At 36.8% G+C, this 18,618-nt stretch overlaps 1 protein-coding gene across 1 annotated transcript in view; it reads left to right on the top strand.

The window, feature by feature from the left end:
• LOC113233949 overlaps positions 1–18,618 on the top strand; it is a 210,457-nt gene that overhangs the window by 102,100 nt on the left and 89,739 nt on the right. Inside the window, exon 3 of the mRNA XM_026469184.1 lies at positions 6,064–6,268. Coding sequence (XP_026324969.1) covers positions 6,064–6,268 — 205 coding nt within the window. The remainder of the gene's footprint in view (positions 1–6,063; positions 6,269–18,618) is intronic.

The raw sequence follows: 18,618 nt of genomic DNA, 5'->3' as shown, positions 1-18,618 counted from the left end.
TTTAATGCATACAATGTTCAGTTTTCATGAACAAAGCGCGTAGCGAGAATACCGAATGAGATTATATTATTAGATCATACTCTAAGGCCCAGAATTTTGCTGTTGTGGGAATTCTGCCTTGAATATTGCACACTTTGTTATTCTATAAATGTGAAAGGTTTGCCCTAATAGGTTCGATTTTCCTCTTTTTTGTTGCGACCTTGTATCGCTTTTGTAACATTAAAGGAATAATGTACTTTTTTATTTGTTTTTTTGCGATTTTACGTATTTTCCTAGACGATTGACATGGAGAATCGAATGTGAATTTGTGGCCAGGTTTATTTATTAACATAGGAACAACATATCGGAAAAAAGACCATTAAGCATGATATCAAGACACAACAACGATTATTTATATCTTATTTTATTATAAAGGGTTCTTCAACAAGATCTTTGTTTTGTAAATGAAAATAAAACATTAGATTTTGATGACACTGATTAAAATTTTTATTGTATTAAAAAAAGTAAGGTTTGGCAATTATTAATTAAAAATGATTTCTGATAAATGTCTACCACAACCACAGTTACAGATGTCGATTCTTTCATCAAAGTTTTTAATCACTTTTTGACAAAATGGTGGGTCTGTTTCGTTAATCCCTTCAAGAATTTGGAGTTTTAAGGCTGCAATCGATTCGATTGGCTCCGTATAGACTGTCTGTCTGTGACTGTGGCTGTCTTTAACATAAGCCCATAAAAAATAATCCAGCGGTGTTAAATCACATGATCGAGCTAGCCACTTAAAGGCTGAATTTCGGGAAATTATGCGATCGGGAAATTTGGTTTGCAATAAATTCATTGTTTCGGTGGCTGTGTGACTTGTGGCACCGTCTTGTTGATGAAATCATAAAATATTTACTTCACAAGCAAAAAGCACTGTCCGCCCATAGACCACGTAAACCGACAACCTTACTATATTATACCCTATCGGTGCCAGTTATCTGTACTTTACCGACAAAATTACAATGAAATACTTATGAATGTACCAAATAAACGTTTTATCTATCTAATGTAAAACCCAATGGCGGCTATTAAGGCGCGTCACCGAAGAAGAAGCGGGAAATACTGTTTTGGTAGATCAAATGGGTTAAGTATTTACTATTAAAGAACGCTGATTACAACAAAATAACGACACACTTAAGGATATTGTTTAAAGAATGGGCTAATGCGTAACATAATAGGATGTACTTTATCCGATCGTATAAAATACTGAAAACAGGTTAAAATAAAAGTTAAAAACTAATTATTTAGGAATAAAATATCTAACTTTGTGTATAATTTTTGTATGAAAATATTTTTTTTGCACTACAGAGAACCTGCAAAATGTTGGTTTTCAACTGAAGCCCCAATAGTTATTGAATTCACATTCTCCGTCAATCGCCATCGGGCGCTTGTCAATGTCGGATCTGTGCCAAATTTTTTCCACCTTTTCTTATTTTATACACACTAATTTACAACGCGCGGATTGCGGGACGCGAGGGGCATCCCCCACACACGTCACCTCCTAAACTCTAGGCTCGCATAGAAATACCTCGCCTTAAGTTGCTTATGCCAAGCCCTTTAAGTAACAACACTAAAGCACACACTTACAGTCCCGCACTGGGGAAACCCTGTACATCTCGGGTGCCATGGACACAAACACATAGACAACTGCAAAGTACACCCAAACACACGAGAGAAATAAATGCAGGCCATACAAATATTTCTCCCGACCCGAGAATCGAACCCGGGACCTCTGCGGGGCAGTCCAGCTCAACAATCGTTCGGCCATTGAGGTATTTGAAATAAATTTATACCTATGTATTCAGTAACAAGAATTTTCGCTGACCTTTGGCTCTATTAGCTATCGTAATCTCCCTTAAATCAAATTCCAACCCATTCCACGTACCCTTCTACTCTCTGTTGTTTTAAACTCTCGAAACTCGAGCCACCAACGTCGTCATCATCCCACTAATTTTCTGTCCAGTGATCCCGATCCACCCTTATTAACGAAATCCTGCTTCACATTCCTCAAAAAAATTGAATTTAATTATTTTCCCTCAAAGTGGGGTTCTATTTGATATTGTAATGAAACTACGAATCAATTCAAAACAATAACGTTTTAACCAATTCTCACAAGGCAAAATCCGTTTCGACAATTTCAAATTACTTTTCTAAAATGGAGCACTTATCTTCATCTGTTTTTGCCACCAATGCTTTCATTTATGACGTAGCTATACGCTATTATGAAAAAAGAAAAGTTTAATAACACTACCAACGACCACTTTAATAAATCAATATTCATATAGAACCTAAACCCGCAGTAATATTATGTAAAATTGTATCAACCTAAAACATTTATTTTAGTAATGACACTAAATAGTGGAAAACCTTTACAGTGCCTTTTTTTTAACTGAGACAGTATGGAGACATCCGAAACTATAGGAGTTACAGGGCAACTGTTTGTGAACCATTAAGTCTTTTTGTTATGAAAACAATTTTAGCATAGTAAATTTTTTGGTCAATCGTGAGTTGTCCATAAAAATGATTAATTTTTTTGTGCTGATCGACTCAGTTTTATGGAAGGATCGTTACATTGAGCTGAAAGAAAAAAAACGGGACAGCAGAAGTTAGTAAAATTGTATAAAATGTTTTTTCATACAAAATGAATAAAATTGGCTGGGAACTGCGCTGGTGTCCAGACTATGCTCCAAGACCTGCACGAGGCTTCACTAGCTATCGGCCTTGAGATGCGGAAATCCAAAACCAAGATCATGGTCATGTTGACGAGTACATTTATCTTGGACATTGGTTAACTTCTGGCCGGCCTGGATGGACCGCCTTTAGAAAACTGGAGGAGCGGACGTCTACAAGTCTAAAATCCCATGAAGCAAAAAAATTAAAGTTTATAACTAATGCGTCCTGCCTACATTCACTTACGGCGCCGAGACTTGAACGCTCACAAAGGAATACATGCACAAAATCAGAGAAGCACAAAAGGCAACGTCACTATGCTCGGAATTCCCCGCGTCGAACGTATACCCAACGAGGAGATACGACAGCGAACAAAAGTCGTAGACGTAGGTGTGCGGATCGCGAGCCTGTAATGGAGATGGGGAAGAAACGTTGCCCGGCGGGACGACGACCGATGGACCAAGGCGGCCGCTGAGTGGTTCCCTGTAGGAGCGAGACGTTCTCGAGGCAGACCTAGACGGTCGGACGGTATCGTACAGGACCGATTCAGCTGTCGTGCAAATTCAAATTCAAATTCAAATTCAAATTCAAAATATGTTAAATAATACTTTATATGAATAATACTAAAGCTTTATTCAAATTCCAACAAACATTACATATTTCTTATAAAATAAAAATTGTGACACGTAATAAGTATCATCATCATCATCATCAGCCTATTGCAGTCCACTGCTGGACATAGGCCTCCCCTAATGCACGCCATTTCGCCCTGTTCTAAGTAATAAGTATAACTTAACTGAATTCAAATTATAATTATAATATTGTAATAAAAGTCATATTAAAGATATATTAAAATATTTTTGTTTAACGTGAACCATTCATGGTGTTTGTTTGGACCCTCTTCGGGTAAAAGCCTCCTCCAATGTCCTCTCAATTGTAGAATATGTCAAATACCATAAATTAATAATATCCGTTGAGCGTTATATCAACTAAAAATATGTCATATTGTTATAATATCATAAGAACCGCACCCCCTATTATCCCGACTCGGGCTGACTCTATGTGGCCAGTAATAGGTAGGTAAATTGTTTAATCGCTTCTATTTCCATTTTGACAAGTTAATATAATGTACGCGAAAGTTTAAAACTGTATACACGTATATAATGTTTCTGCTTATAAGCACGAGTGCGATCATAGGCTTCAGGTAACATATACACCATACTGTAGTACACAATGTGTAAGTTGTAGGCGCTTCCCAAGTCACCTGAGGAGGGTCGCATGTCATCCATACCTGGGGTATAAATTAGTTTTTGATATTGCTACCGTAATAAGAACAGCTTGCTACAGTCTTTGACCAAATGAGATTCAAATTAAAAATGTTATATTAATAATTTTATAGCACATTATTGCAGAGGCCGGGAAATATGGGATTGCTGGACGAGTATGAGTTACAAGGGCGAACGCCAACGAGGCCTTGTATTAATACGAGTCAACCAATCCCCGTTCTCGCCGAGGCATCTATAGAATTTTACTCAAACTATGTGAGGAAATAATAAAATACTAAACAGAGGAAGATGTATAATAGAAAAAGTAAAAAAAAATATTAATTAATATGAAAAGTAATATTTATAGTGTTATGACAATTGCTAAAAGAAAATGTTATTGTTTTTCCATCAATAATATTAGTCTGCTGAACTTCTGATGATGCGTTTGATTCTGTATCTATTACTGTATTTTCGTTATCGCTCTTCTTACTAGCACTTATTTTCACGACCAAAATACAAAAAAGACGAAAAAACAAAAGAATACCAAAACACTTTAAGCGTTACCTCCATTTTTATTTTCTTTTATAAAGTAAGCCATACAGGTAGGTATTTTTCATCCTCGCAATTATGGGCAGTTGGTTGTATTAGTTTTTCTTTTGCCTGTTTACATAGTTCATTATTAGTAGATAGATTAAAAAGTTTAGAGAAGAGGACTGTAATGGATTTTCATACTCGTTTTGCAGGCCAAGAAGAAGTCGCATGGTCCATAAGTGACAAACTTTCCGTGTTCGTTTTTTGAAAGTAATGCAAACAAATCCGAGCATGTTTCATAAAAAATGTTTTTCATTTAGGTACCAAAAATTTTGTGTAGGGCTGTAAATTACAGTAGATACAATATGGGATTTTTACGATACTAAAACACGAAAAACGTAAACTTCCTAACATGATTTACGTGCGTGCCCAGCTACAGTAATCAAACCTTGCATTTTTGATGGTCTACTTTTACCCTGAACTGACGCTAACTACTTTTTGCTTCTTTTTTACCTTTAAAGGGAAGAACACTTAAATAGACTTTTACTTCTGTGTAAGTAAATATTTTAGTTTAACGAAATAAGAAATGGAACTATTTTTTCGAATCTTAATGGCGTATATTTATTTTTTCAAAGAAACTAAAATGTTTCGGATCCCATACAGGTCCCACGGTCACGGCTGACTTGGCTGACTACAACGTCCGGTCCGTACGGAACTGAAATAGAACAATTTTTACGGATCATAATCGCATACATTTGTTTTTTTTTTTCAAACAAACCAATGTTTCGAACTAGATATTTAACTAAATAATTTCGTGGTTTATCGGTACAAAAATTCTCGGATTTATATCCCAGTGGAATTCATCAGCCGGTTTTCATCTTGGCACATCCATTCATTTTCAAGGAAGGATCCTACGCGGACATTGTATCTACACCGGAACATGCTTGCATCAGTTGTTGTTGGTAATTTACGAATCACTTCGGTCTTAAACTTGTATTTGAGAATAACTGCTAAGTGTAGCCTTTTTCTGATTGCCTTATTCTAGCCTAACTATGTTAAGGAGACCTATACAGTATATACAACCAGGAACCTCAAACTTGGCGACACCATGAAAACCAGGGTACAAGCCACTAGACGAAATGAAAAACCTATGTAAAGAATGAACGTTTCTAAATTGGTTTTTGAATTGTGTGTTCGAAATATATATACTTTATAGTTTTGTGAACTTTCTATGTTCTAGAAAGTTCCATGGCGTTTACAAATAAGTGCATAATTTGAAACACAGGCGTGATCAGTTTCAGGGAAAGAAAACCTTGTACTGTAGCAAGCTTTCATTTATTTATAGTATGCTAAATATTTTGTTCATTCGGAACCACAAGCCAGACGTCTCACCTAATAACAAAAACAAGGATGCTTAACGCTTCTCGATTATTGCACTGCTCAGGAGGTATTGTTGTAAATACGTTGTAGACCTGTATGTCTACAGTCCGTACGTATACGGTTTCATAAGAGCATTATGGTATATCTATTCAGTAGTATTTTCTTTTCTTTGTTCCAGATATCACCCAAAGCCAGATGTTATGCCGGGGCGTATCTGCGCACAAAGTGAGCGGGCTCCGTGCGCACGCGCCACGCATCTCCTTCACCACCAAAGAAGAACAAGAATCGCATGAGTTGCGGCGAAAATCCGCCAGCTCACGGCTGGGAAGTTCCCCCAGATCTAGCATTGCCAGTGAGGAACGGGTTGATGGAATTGCTTTAAGGTTTGTGATTTTGATAATATGATTGGGCACACCATGCCAAAAAGAGGATCGAATGACCTTTTACAACAAAATACACTAATTACAGGAACTTGTCAACTTAGGTTTCAGAGTGACGGACGCAATAGCAGTGCCCGTCCAGTTACATGGTATCATAAAAAATTACGACATCAGTTAGCAGTTTAGATTTGGTAGCAGTAGAGCTCCTTGTGAAAGAATCCGTCTAGGGAAGTACTGCCACTTTACCTATTTCTGCCGCCAAGTAGTAAAATCAGCATTACTGTGTTCCGGTTTTGAAGGGTAAGGGTGCTGGTGAAATTACAGTCACATGGGACTTGTCAACTTGTGTCGCAGGGTGACAGGCACAGTGGCAGTGCCCCTCAGATCTTTGCGATTTAAAGCTTTGAGTGCCACTGCAACTGTTATGGACAGACGTGTAGCTTACCATCAGGCGCACGAATTGTTCAATCCGCCACTTGACATTATAAAAAAAATCTCTACGGGCGTTTCATGAGGAGATCTTGAGTTCTATCCTGCCAGGATCAATTTATGAAAATGAACTTTCGAAATTAATTTTGGTATTCTGGTACTTATGGTACAGGGATTTCTTAGTTTGAGTCCAAGTAATGCTTCTTGTCTGACTTTCTGATTGTTTGACATATTTTGCGTTACCAGTTTTCTCGCCTCTGTAATTGCCTAAAAATAATCTTTGAATTTTTAAAGGAGGAGGTACCGTAATCCTCGCCTATGGCAGAGTCGGTCGAAATCAGGATATAACTTCCTGATCCCGACAGACTGTGCCAATGTGTAATGTAATGTAATGTAATGTAATGTATTATTACATTATACTTGTCCTTACATTACTTTTCTGTGTTGTTATTGTAATTTTAATGTGCAATAAAGATATTTCATTCAATTATTCATTCTCCTTTTTTGTGCTTGTTGGCGCCATCATTAGGCTAAATATTTGAAATTGGGGTCTCTGTTGAGTCAGATACTACTTCTAAATGCATAATTGTAAAATATCAGGGATACATTTTTTTAGACTGGGTTTTACAAAGTATCACAAATTTTGGCGGAGAGAGCCCTCTTGCTCAGAATAGTCACATCTAAAACTTACAGTAAAGAACTAATTTAGAAAAAATAATTTCTAAATTGACCCTATCGGAAATCAAACCTCAGACCTCCTCATCCAGCGCTCACTGTGAAAACAGTTCTGCCACTGTGATCATCAAACCATCTCATAGCTTGATGTCTTGGTTATGGGCCCGGTGTATCTCTCTACTGTACATGGAATGCATTATATGATACAATATATACACTGAGTTACTTTTTCTGTTTAGCATAATAAATTAGTGCAAAATTCACAGTTTGGTACCAGCAGCGTCGAACTGAAAAGTAAATTAAAAACTGGCGGTTTTGCACGCTATTTGCAGGCGATTTCAAACTTAACCAGATTTTCACCAAGTTTTCAGGCTGAATTCAGCTATGTGTTTGCTTGGTTGAGAAATTCGTTATGTGGGGACACCGCTGCTAATACACTATAATTGTGTTATGCACAAACATCTAGTGGGTATTGAATCATGCGTCCACTGTATATCTTGAGTGAGAGCGTACCTATATTATGACTGCATTGATAGTGACAGGCATTGTTAGTAAACATTAACAAATGTACGTGACTTCGAAAATAAAATTCTTAAATACATGTATGTCGTCCTGGTGTTAATCGATTTAAACCAAAACTAAAAAAATATTTGTATGGCCTACATTTATTTCTCTCGTGAGTTTGGGTGTAATTTGTGGTTGTCCGTGTGTGTGTCCATGGCACCCGCGACACAGGGTTTCCCTAATGCGGGGCTATGTTGTGTGTGTGTGTGTGTGTGTGTGTGTGTGTGTGCGCGTGTGCATGTGCATGTGCGTATGCGTGTGCGCTAACGCGTGGGGGCGCGGGTGCGGGACTGGATGCGGGTGCGGGTTGCGGATGCGGATGCGGATGCGGGTGCGGAAGCGGGAGCGGGCGCGGGCGCGGGTGCGGGTGCGGGGGTAACGCCGAAAATCGAGGGCAAAAAATATTTCCAACTAAATACGTGTAGCAAATCGAGTTTTCTTCAAGTTCAGTAATATTGTCACAAAATGTTTATTACTTTCTGGTCTAGATGATTCGATTTGCCTTTTTAATGAATGGATTCGCTTGAAAATTGCATTGAAATAAATCGATACAAACGATCGTTAGATCGTACTATGCTCTTGAACGATCGTCATAAAAATCAAATGGTTCATTCTTGAGAATCTACAAGATTACAAGGTAGGTATTGTGAGGGGTTACTATTTTACTTAGTTATATTTTTTACATCGAAATTTTTAATAAGTAGGGAAGTACACCAAATTCCGTATTTGCCGTCTCTGCTCACGATATTGGGCAGATATGGGTTAAAACCCCGGCACTTTGGGTAAAATCTCGGTTTAAACCCGGGCGGGTTGATTGGGTTTTTACCCACTGGCCATCTCTGAATATGAAATATTTTACATGCCGTATTTTAGAAGAGACTAGCCTCCAGCGCTGATACTGGGATATATATAGGTTTGATATGGGTTCAGTGATATCCTTTATTAATGACTCTCACGCACACTACAATCATAGTATAATAACACAAGTAGTGTAACTCACCGTACAACCGTAGCAGCACGGCTTCTATGTGTGCATGCACACATTCGCATTATCTCTCGGTGCATTCACATTGCTTGTACAGGTCGTCTCATGTGCCATTAATTATAGAAATGAAGCATTCGTTCGATATTTAAAAATAACATCAAATGGCGAACGTGTTTAGTGTTGTGTTTAAGGTGGTTTGAACAAGAGTGACTCTTGCAGAACTTTTAAATTAAAAATTGTTCAGCATTTCATTTCTATTTCATAATCATACTCCCACAATCGAGGGACCAATTCGCGATGCTAGTATATAAAATATCAGTCTGCAAGTTTTGTAACAGTGTGTAATATTTAACAAAGGTTATTTCAATATAGCAAAAGAATATTGTTATGATCACTTTGTTTTTTATTAATTGTGTTTTTAATCTGTAGGTACAACTAAATTAATAATGTGACAACCCTACGCTTCGAGAGAAGTGTAGGCATTGATGCGCCGAACCGGCAGGAGTTTACTTACTGTCTTATTGCTTACTATCTTATTATACTATGCTACAATAAAAATCAACTCAAACACGCAATAGCACGAACGCTACACACACTAAAACACACACACAACTTGCTTTCTTATGACGAATTAGCAGTAAACTATTTAAGTATTATTTTATTAGACAACACCACACACGTTGCTGTGATCCCAAACTACGTAGCCAAAGCACTTGTGTTATGGTAATTGGTAACAACGACGGTACCACAAACACCCAGAACCGAAACAATATACAAAAGTTAGTTTTCTGCACTGACCCGGCCGGGTCAAAGTCAAAGTCAGAGAATCATTTATTCCAAAGGTAAAATAAATTTGCACTTGAAAACGCAAGACATAACTGGTTGAAGACTGTACCACCTCAGTCAACCGTGACCATGGGACCTGTAAAGGGCCCGAAACGTCGGTTTGTTTGAAAAAACAAATATACGCGATTTAAATCCGGAAAAATAGTTTCATTTCCTAAATACAAAAATGGTTTGAATATCTGCCGCTTTACCCCACATAAGAATCCCGTATGACATTATACTATGGAAGTAACTAAAGTAAATTAGTCTAGCAGTACTGACATCGGTAAGCACACGTATTCTGCGGACTGCGCATGCAGTGGAGCTTAATCTGCTTGGCCAGGGAAGATATATGTATGTGGAAACCATTGAAGTTTACTATCTAAGGTCACTCCCAAGAAGATTGCTTTATTAACAAGGTCTAACATGTCTCAGTTTATTTCTATGCTTCTATGCTTGGACTAGTCGATTTCGGGTTCCATCCCTGATCGAACCTCAAAGATGGTGTCACCATGAAAACCGGTGTGCAAGCCAGTCGTCCACCAAGGCCGTTATTTAAGTTTATGTTTTACTTGAAAATTACAGTTAGCCATAACCTTGGGATATTGGTTTAAAAAAAAAAACAAATAAACGCGATTTAGATCCGTAAAATAGTTTCAAACGTCACTACTTAGTTATTAATCTTGAGTTCCGTGTAACACGTGATTTTTTAAAGTACATTTTCAAGAACAGCGGATTTGCTGTTTTCCAAAATATTATATTTTCATTAGTAGATATTTATGCCTAGATTGTGGCGGCAAGAGAATTATCCTTTGCAATTTGCGTTTACATCAAAATTACGCCGACGGGTGGAGTAATTTCTTAACATCCGGCGAATCACTTGAAACACTCATGTTGATATTTGTACACATACAAAGAAGTATATCTAAATGGCAAATTTTGCAATTACTATTCCCCATACGTAAAGGTTTATTCATAATTGAAAGAAAATTAAAAAACATGGATTCGAATGCATAATTTAATTTTTTCGTGTTAATAACAATGCAATAATTTTCATCGTATATTCTTAGTAAATCTTACGCCAAACGTAAATAAACTACTTGCAATTAAACTTATAATAAAATCTTTGTCCTGCAAAAACTGTGGTGAGGGAAATTTACAATCTGGGCCTCAGAGTGTCTTTGAGAGATAAGTTTAAAAGAAATAATCTTATACTAGTATCGCAGTACATATTTATAATTCCACTTCTAAGGGTGGCAAACTAGGGTAAGAATCCGGTTTCACGTAGGTACCTGCCGGTAACGATTTTATTAAAACTTTTTAGTAGTAGTAGTAGAGCTCCTTGTGAAAGAGTTCATCCATGGAAGTACTGCCACCTTACATATTTGTGCCGCCAAGCAGTAATATCAGTATTATTGTGTTCCGGTTTTGAAGGGTAAGTGTGCTGGTGAAATTACAGGGACATGAAACTTGTCAACTTATGTCTCAAGGGCGCAGGGGCAGTGCGGGGCTATGAGTGTGTGCATTATTATTTAAGAGGCATTGTACTCGTACATGCTTCTGTAATAAGATTTCGGTTAATATTCGACATTTACCTTTCACGAGGTGTAAAAGTATAATGAATCAAAGCTTTATACTAAAGGTTATTTACTATGCAGCTTCTGTATACTTGGTTGACAAAAATCCGTGGTAGTGACCCGTTTATCTCTTGCACGTTATCTTATTTTTCAATATTTTAAAGGATAAGTATGTACTAAAGTTTATTTACAAAGAGCAACCCCAAGAGATTCTTGCTCGTTTTGCTCAGGGGAATCTGCCTTACGAATAAGCAGTGGAATTTACTTATGTATGAAATAAAGATTATATGACTTTGACTTTGAAAATTACGTTGAACGCTCTAGTGGCTAAAAGAATTACCTACTCTGTATTCTCCGAGGTAAAGAAGTAACTAACTACCGAAATGACCTTTAGAATACTTACTGTAGCTGCCCTGTAGGTTAAGAAGCACTTTGAAGTCATTACGTGGTGCTGCGTAACATGAAACTCCATGTAACGACTGTGATTATAAACTTCGTAGTAAAAGCTACGCCGTAGAGTTTGTCTGCAGGGTCTACGGACTTCAAAGCATACGTAGCTAATGGTTACGTTTAACTGCATTGTAGCTGGTAATTAATGCTACTTGTTCTGGTGACTCTATTTGGCAGTACGCTAGCTACATAAGAGCGCATGCTGTCTTATCCAACGTATTAGTAGCAGTAGAGCTCCTAGTTTCATCCCGGGAAGTACTGCCATCTTGCTTACTTCTTCTGCCAAGCAGTAATGTGAGCATTACTGTATTCCGGTTTTGAAGGGTAAGGGTGCTGGTGAAATTAAAGGTACATGGGTCATTTCATCGTATGTCTCTGAGTGACGGGAACAGTGGCAGTGCCCCTTAGATCTTTGCGATTTAAAGCTCTGAGTGGCACTGCAACTGTTACGGACAGGAGTGTCGCTTACCAACAGGCGCACGACTTGTTCGTCCCATCACTTAGTATTATAAAAAAAAGTATTATTATAACCGTACAAAGTGGGAAAGATGCTAGCATCTGACTAAGGAACCCAATATTGTTCATCTAATTAAAACCTTGCTTTTTTTTTAAGCTTTTATTGGATTTATACACAAGACTTTCAACCTACCTTAGTACAGTCGGTATTCTAAAACACCAAGTCCCCGATTCAGTACTCTTCGATATTTTAACCGAATCGTTCGGTTTGACATCGTTCTCGAATCGAAGGGCGCTTTCCGAGCTATTCAGAACATTCGAATTATACGATATCGTTATCCAACAGCGTCTACGAAGCTAGTCGGTAAAACAGATTATAAGAAAAATGAAAACCCGTTTTATATACATTTTTAAGACTTTAAATGCCTAAAATATAGAAATGCATTAGTCTTGCATTAAAATAAATTAATAACATTGAACAAAATCCTCCAGACTTTATTCAAAAGAATAACAGATTTCCATATTACATTTTGTTTTGTAAGCAATAGGACGTTCAGTAACTTTCAGTCGATAACTGTGTTCTAAATAACGTTTGCTGGTCGAGAAGTTCGAGTAATCGTACGGGTGTGACGTCATTTCGGTTCATTTTGAAATCGAACTATTCGGGTGTTGGAAATAAAAATGAAAAGAAATCGTTCGATATCAAATCGTAAAATCGAGGTACGATATCAAAAACAACTGGGTTATCGTAAGGTTCTAAATCGACCTACTGACTCCTTAACCATCTATTTGACTCTTAGTAAATCAGTGTGAAGAAGGGTGGTAAACAAACTTAACTTTTGACGTGTAAGCAGTAAAATTCATTTTGGTACGACTTCCTATTACAATTGCAAATAATGATTGTTTTAAGAAATTTTAAGGCAATTTACATTACATAAATGTTAAAGCCTATTAACAAAACCGATGGTTAAAGTTAATATAAAATAATCATAATAATAATAGTAATTATAGAACGTTATTTTTTTGTCTATGAAATCGGAAATATAATAACGAGATCTGTGCTTTTAAGAAAACAAAGAAGAAAAATATGTAGTTATATTGTAGTTAAGTTTTTGTGTTCATTTCAATAGACGGAAGTTTTAAACTGAGAAATAACTAGTTTTATTGAAAGAATCAATTCAATAATATCTCAGAAGTGGGATGAACGAGAGAAACGACACCAAAAAGACAAAAACATGCAGAATTTGGGTGCTTATGCAAGCGGCCTCGGAAGGGGAAGGCCTTGTAACGAAAATACGTACGTACAAAAAGACTTGGAGGAAAAATCATGATTTTTTTCGTCTCGTCTGCATTCCAACGCGAAGGAGAACTACACACCTTGATGCTGACTTAGTGCCGAAATTTAATCCGGGAGCTCAGTCAATAATATAAATATAAATTTCAACCGGAATACATACCTATATACTTTACTGTTGACTGCATAAGAAGACTCTCAGATCAAAACAATAGTTAAGAGGTCAGCTATCTGAGAGCATCGAATCTACTTGTTAGTTTATAATAGTACCCACTGTGTAGTAGACGCCTTTATATCGCATGGGTATAGCTGTTTTAAACGAGACACGTTCTAATATAGCGCCTTACAGCCGGCAGTTAAGTCTCCGTGAACCTAATTACACTTGCACGAGCACTTGTTGTGAGGGTATATAGATACGAACACTATACATTTATGTTTACACTGAAGTGCAATTTGAAATTGTCATTTGAATAAAGGATCCTTAAGTTTAAAGTCTATTAAACAATAATATAAAATATACTCACGGGCAGTAATTATAATCACGGGCAGTAAATTCGGGTCGCGCACAGAATTTGAAATGGCTCCAGTAATATTATTAAGCTCCAGTAAGTAAATTAATACACGATGAAAGTATGAAATTAAGTATACATCATAAACATTCGCAATGATCTATAACACAGTTTCCCGAAGTGGTCTAAGTGAGCGCTGAAGTGATCCTAGGTAGGGGCCTCGGAAGCAATTGGGTTTTTAGGCGAAGACGAAGGTTTTTCTTTATGATTTTTTGTGGTAAATTAATATGAAAAATACTTGTTTTCAATTTGTTTTTGTGGTGGTGGGCATTACATTTTTATTATCTTGCCTAAGTGGACGGCGAGCCAAAAACATTGGGAACCTATGGTCTATAGTTACACTTGAAATCATTCAAGTTGCTGATTCGAAAATAACTCAGTATCAGGCCTCTCGATGGGAATCGACCCCAAGTCCATAAAAGGGGAACAGCGGTCTCAACCAGGCTATCTACTGGGTCAAAGATGGTATTACATTTACATTCCTGCAGTAATAGTGACTAATTCGTGGTGACATAGTGACTTAATATACTCAGTGTTATATACTACACGAGCAGGTTTGTGTTACTCGAGCAACGGAAGATATATATAGTGTTGTTGAGGTAGGTCTGTAACCTACTTCTACACTACTGTGAGGCTCTTTTACATTCAAACGTTTGTACCTAAATTTAATGAAGAACTATTTTTATGATTTTGAATAGAAAGATCGAAAACACAGAAAAATTATCATCGACCCAGTGGGACTTGAACCCACATCCGTGCTGCACCGTACATTATTCTAACCATCTGAGCCTGGAACTGGACCTGTGGCTCAGATAGTTAGAGCAAAGCTACGATGCTGCATGGACGCGGGTTCAAGTCCCACCGGGTCGACGATAATTTTTCTGTGTGTTCGATCTGTGTATTCATTATTAAATAAAACTAATGGAGTTGTTTCAGAAAAAATATCAATAAAAAGCTATTTTTTTATACAAATTAAATTGCGCATTTAAATTCCATCTCACCTGATGGAAAGAGACCATAAGGTCGACGATTTAGTATGCACAACTAAATAATAACTATTCACTCTTGCCTTGTAAAAGCCCAAGTTTTTGCGTGTGGGTAATAAGTCTGACGATGGTGGAAATTTGAAATAAAATGAATGAATAAAAATGAATGAATGAATAAATAAAAATAAATAAAAAAATGCCCTTACGACAAAATGTGTCTGAGGACATTTCAAATTTCCACCGTCGTCGATATAAGGGTAATAATTTCGTTGATATATCGAATTTTGAAATGTCGTAAGTGACATTTTACAGTAAGGAAAATTTTCCATTACGACAAAATATTCCTTGCGACTTTCAATATTTCCGCCGCCCATATAAGTATGGAAGCCGAACACTTCCTGCGAATACTTGGAATATCCACAACACAAGGGTGGAACCTCAGCATACGTCTAGTCCCCGGGGATGGAAAGGGGAAGGCGAAATTAAATCATGCAATTCAATCGCACTATCTCCGTGATATATCTTGTAGATTAACATGTTTTCGCTGTCTGACAGAGGTGTTCTTAGAAAAATTTGTCTAACCATCGTTTATGACGCATGAATTAAATTGTGCCCATACATTCAACAGTAGATTATATAAAAAGAGATATAAAGGCTATATTATTTTCAAATGGCGTCACCGGCACATATTGCCAGTACAAATAAGGCGAAGTTTACGGTGGCTTTATTTCGCCGTTAACCGTTTTTACTGCACCGACGCCGTTTCTTATACACTCTGTACACAGTTGTTTATGAGTCGGCTGTAGTGTCGTTGATACCGATCTCTTTATGCCCCAGAAAAGAGGTCGGTGTTTGGATAAATACTGGGAAGTTGGGTGTAAGCTAATTGAGTTTCATGTACCCTTTGGAAAGTGCCAGTTGACTTTAACTACCTAGTAAAAGCACAAACGAGGTACTTAATTAGTCAATAAAATTGTTAGGTGGAAATTGGAACTACAGACTCACAATTCTCATCGAGGTTGGTTAAGCTGTAGCTCTCACGTGTACACAATGCTGGTTGGAAATGCAATTTGCATGTGCACGTTTTCTGAACATGTTTCCCTTCAATGAAAAGCTTATGTTAAATTTCAAATTATTTTTCGCACATAAATTACGAAAAACTCGGACGCAAACCTGGATAAGAACCCACGTCCTCTGTTTGAGAGTCGGTGGGTGAAATCATTACTCTACCTCAATAATAATTGTTAGGTTTTCGCGATTGTCAATAAAATTGTTATTTTCGTCTTTAAAACGTGGATTTTTTTTCAAACTAACCAAATTTCGGACTTTCGTAAAGAGCCCGAAAAAAAAAATTTGACTTACAATAATAAAAGTTTTTTGTTGTGAATGAAATGAAATTCCCCTTTGTGAAATGATTTTTGGCTGGTTAGAGAAATTTGAAACCACCTTTTCCTACTACTTAGTAGGATACGGTGGTTGCAAGTAGCACATCGTTTTTAACCGACTTCAAAAAAGGAGGAGGTTTGTCAATTCACAGCATGTTTATTTTTTGAATGTTTGTTACGCGATAACTCCGGTATTTGTGAACCGATTTTCATGATTCTTTTTTTATTGGAAAGGGGCTACTTCTATAGTGGTCCCATTTCATTTGAAGGAAATCATCTACCTCTAAGGGTGGCTGTTCACGCATGAAGATTCATTTTTATAAATAGCGCCTAAATTTTCTTAAGGAGCAATTATTTTAATGGTTGATTTTGCTATTTCTCCAATTCTAGGCGTTTTTCTCTCAATTATCTTTGAGTAGTGAGAACCGATTTGTATTATCTCCAGTGTCAAGTTCTGTATAGTGGCGAATTTAAGGATATTTCAATAAAACTTAGCAAATAGACGTAATTCCACGTACTTTTGACGTCAGTTTTTTTAGTACTCTGTACTGAGATTATATATATAACTAGCTGGTGCCCGCGATTTCGTCTCCGTAGAATAAGTACTTCGCGTAACCTGTAGTCTGTCTTTTTTGAACACGGAGTAAAATGACAGTTCATTGCGTATAAATGTTGCTCGCTTTCGAGTAGCTAGTGATTGCAGTCAATAAATATTCTATTGACTATCGAGTAAATATTGGTCACGCACTGGGCACAAGTTCATTTGAATTGTCAATTTTTGTAAATTCATACATACGTACACCGTATTTAGGACTATGTTTATGACAAAATACAAAAAGGATACATTTTAAAGTTTTTCATTTTAATTCAATATAGATAATCAAATCCGGTTATTCTTGTTAAAAAGTATATGAATAAAAGTAATATCGATAATAGTAGGTCAACTGTCAAAATAAGAATAAAGAAGGCGTTAACGCAATCAGTAATCATCAGAACGTCGCAACCTTCACAATTCAGTCATTCTTGGCAAAATATTGTCCTCTTCACAATACATCGATAAAACTATCGACAACAACTACATAACTAATTAAAAATTATTACAGCTGGCAACCCTACCAATGACATTTTACTCCGTCTTCAAAAACGGCAGACTACACTGTACTATACCGATTTTCACAGTTTTATTGGTACTCCATACAACTTTCCACCCTTTATTTCACCCCATAAAGATTTACTTTTGTGACAAAAAGCAGTCATGTCCTTCTCCTACGTTCCCATCCAACTCTATATCAAAATTCATCGATATTGGATCAGCGGCTTAGGCGTGAAAACGTAACAGACAGAGTTATTTTCGTATTTATAAATATTAGTGTCGATAAATATATAATAAAAGTTTTTAAGTTTGTTCAAATATTTTTTTTTCGTCGTGTACATTTCTTTTGCATTAATAAAGGTTTTAATGTCAATGTAGGAAACGGTGTTTGAAAATAGCACATCTTTTTATGTAATTTAATAGTACAAAATCAATAAGTCAGTGAAGCTGTGAAACGAAAAATTTGAAAAGTCACAACGACGCGACGCCCGGGGCGGCCAGCTTCAAGACTATTTCATTTATTGCATTTCACATCCACGTTGGCATTCGATATTGGTTGGAACCCTTTTGAAATGACGTTGAGAGCTCTAGACGCCGCTAGAGACAGTTTTAAATTTTTCTTCTCCATATTCCTTTAGCGCCTCGCGGATGGTATTCCAGCTAACGACAACATTTTTCATTAAATTTTCTTTTAAACTTTACGTTGCAAAAAAAGCGTGCTTCGCTTGTGCACAGCATGAGAGGCGAGACCAACAGCATCTTGATTACAACTTTTTTATAAAAAAAAACCGACCTGAAAAGTTCCTGGAATTACATCTATTTGCCAAGTTTTATTGAAACCGGATTCATCCCCTAGTTTGAGAATATTTATTTTAATACTAGAATATTTCACTCTTAGAGGTAAAATATTCCCTTGAAATTTAAATTACTGAGGTACCTTCTTTCCATCACAAAGAGAAAAGTCAAAATCGGTTCACAAAGCCGGAGTTATCGAGTAACTTAAATATTAAAAAAATAAAGTCGAATGGAGAACTTCCTCCTTTTTTGAAGTCGGTTAAAAATGAA

The sequence above is a fragment of the Hyposmocoma kahamanoa genome, unplaced genomic scaffold (genome assembly GCF_003589595.1).
Source record: "Hyposmocoma kahamanoa isolate Upper Pololo Valley unplaced genomic scaffold, ASM358959v1 80, whole genome shotgun sequence".
Lineage (NCBI taxonomy): Eukaryota > Metazoa > Arthropoda > Insecta > Lepidoptera > Cosmopterigidae > Hyposmocoma > Hyposmocoma kahamanoa.
This window is presented reverse-complemented; position numbering and strand designations above follow the sequence as displayed.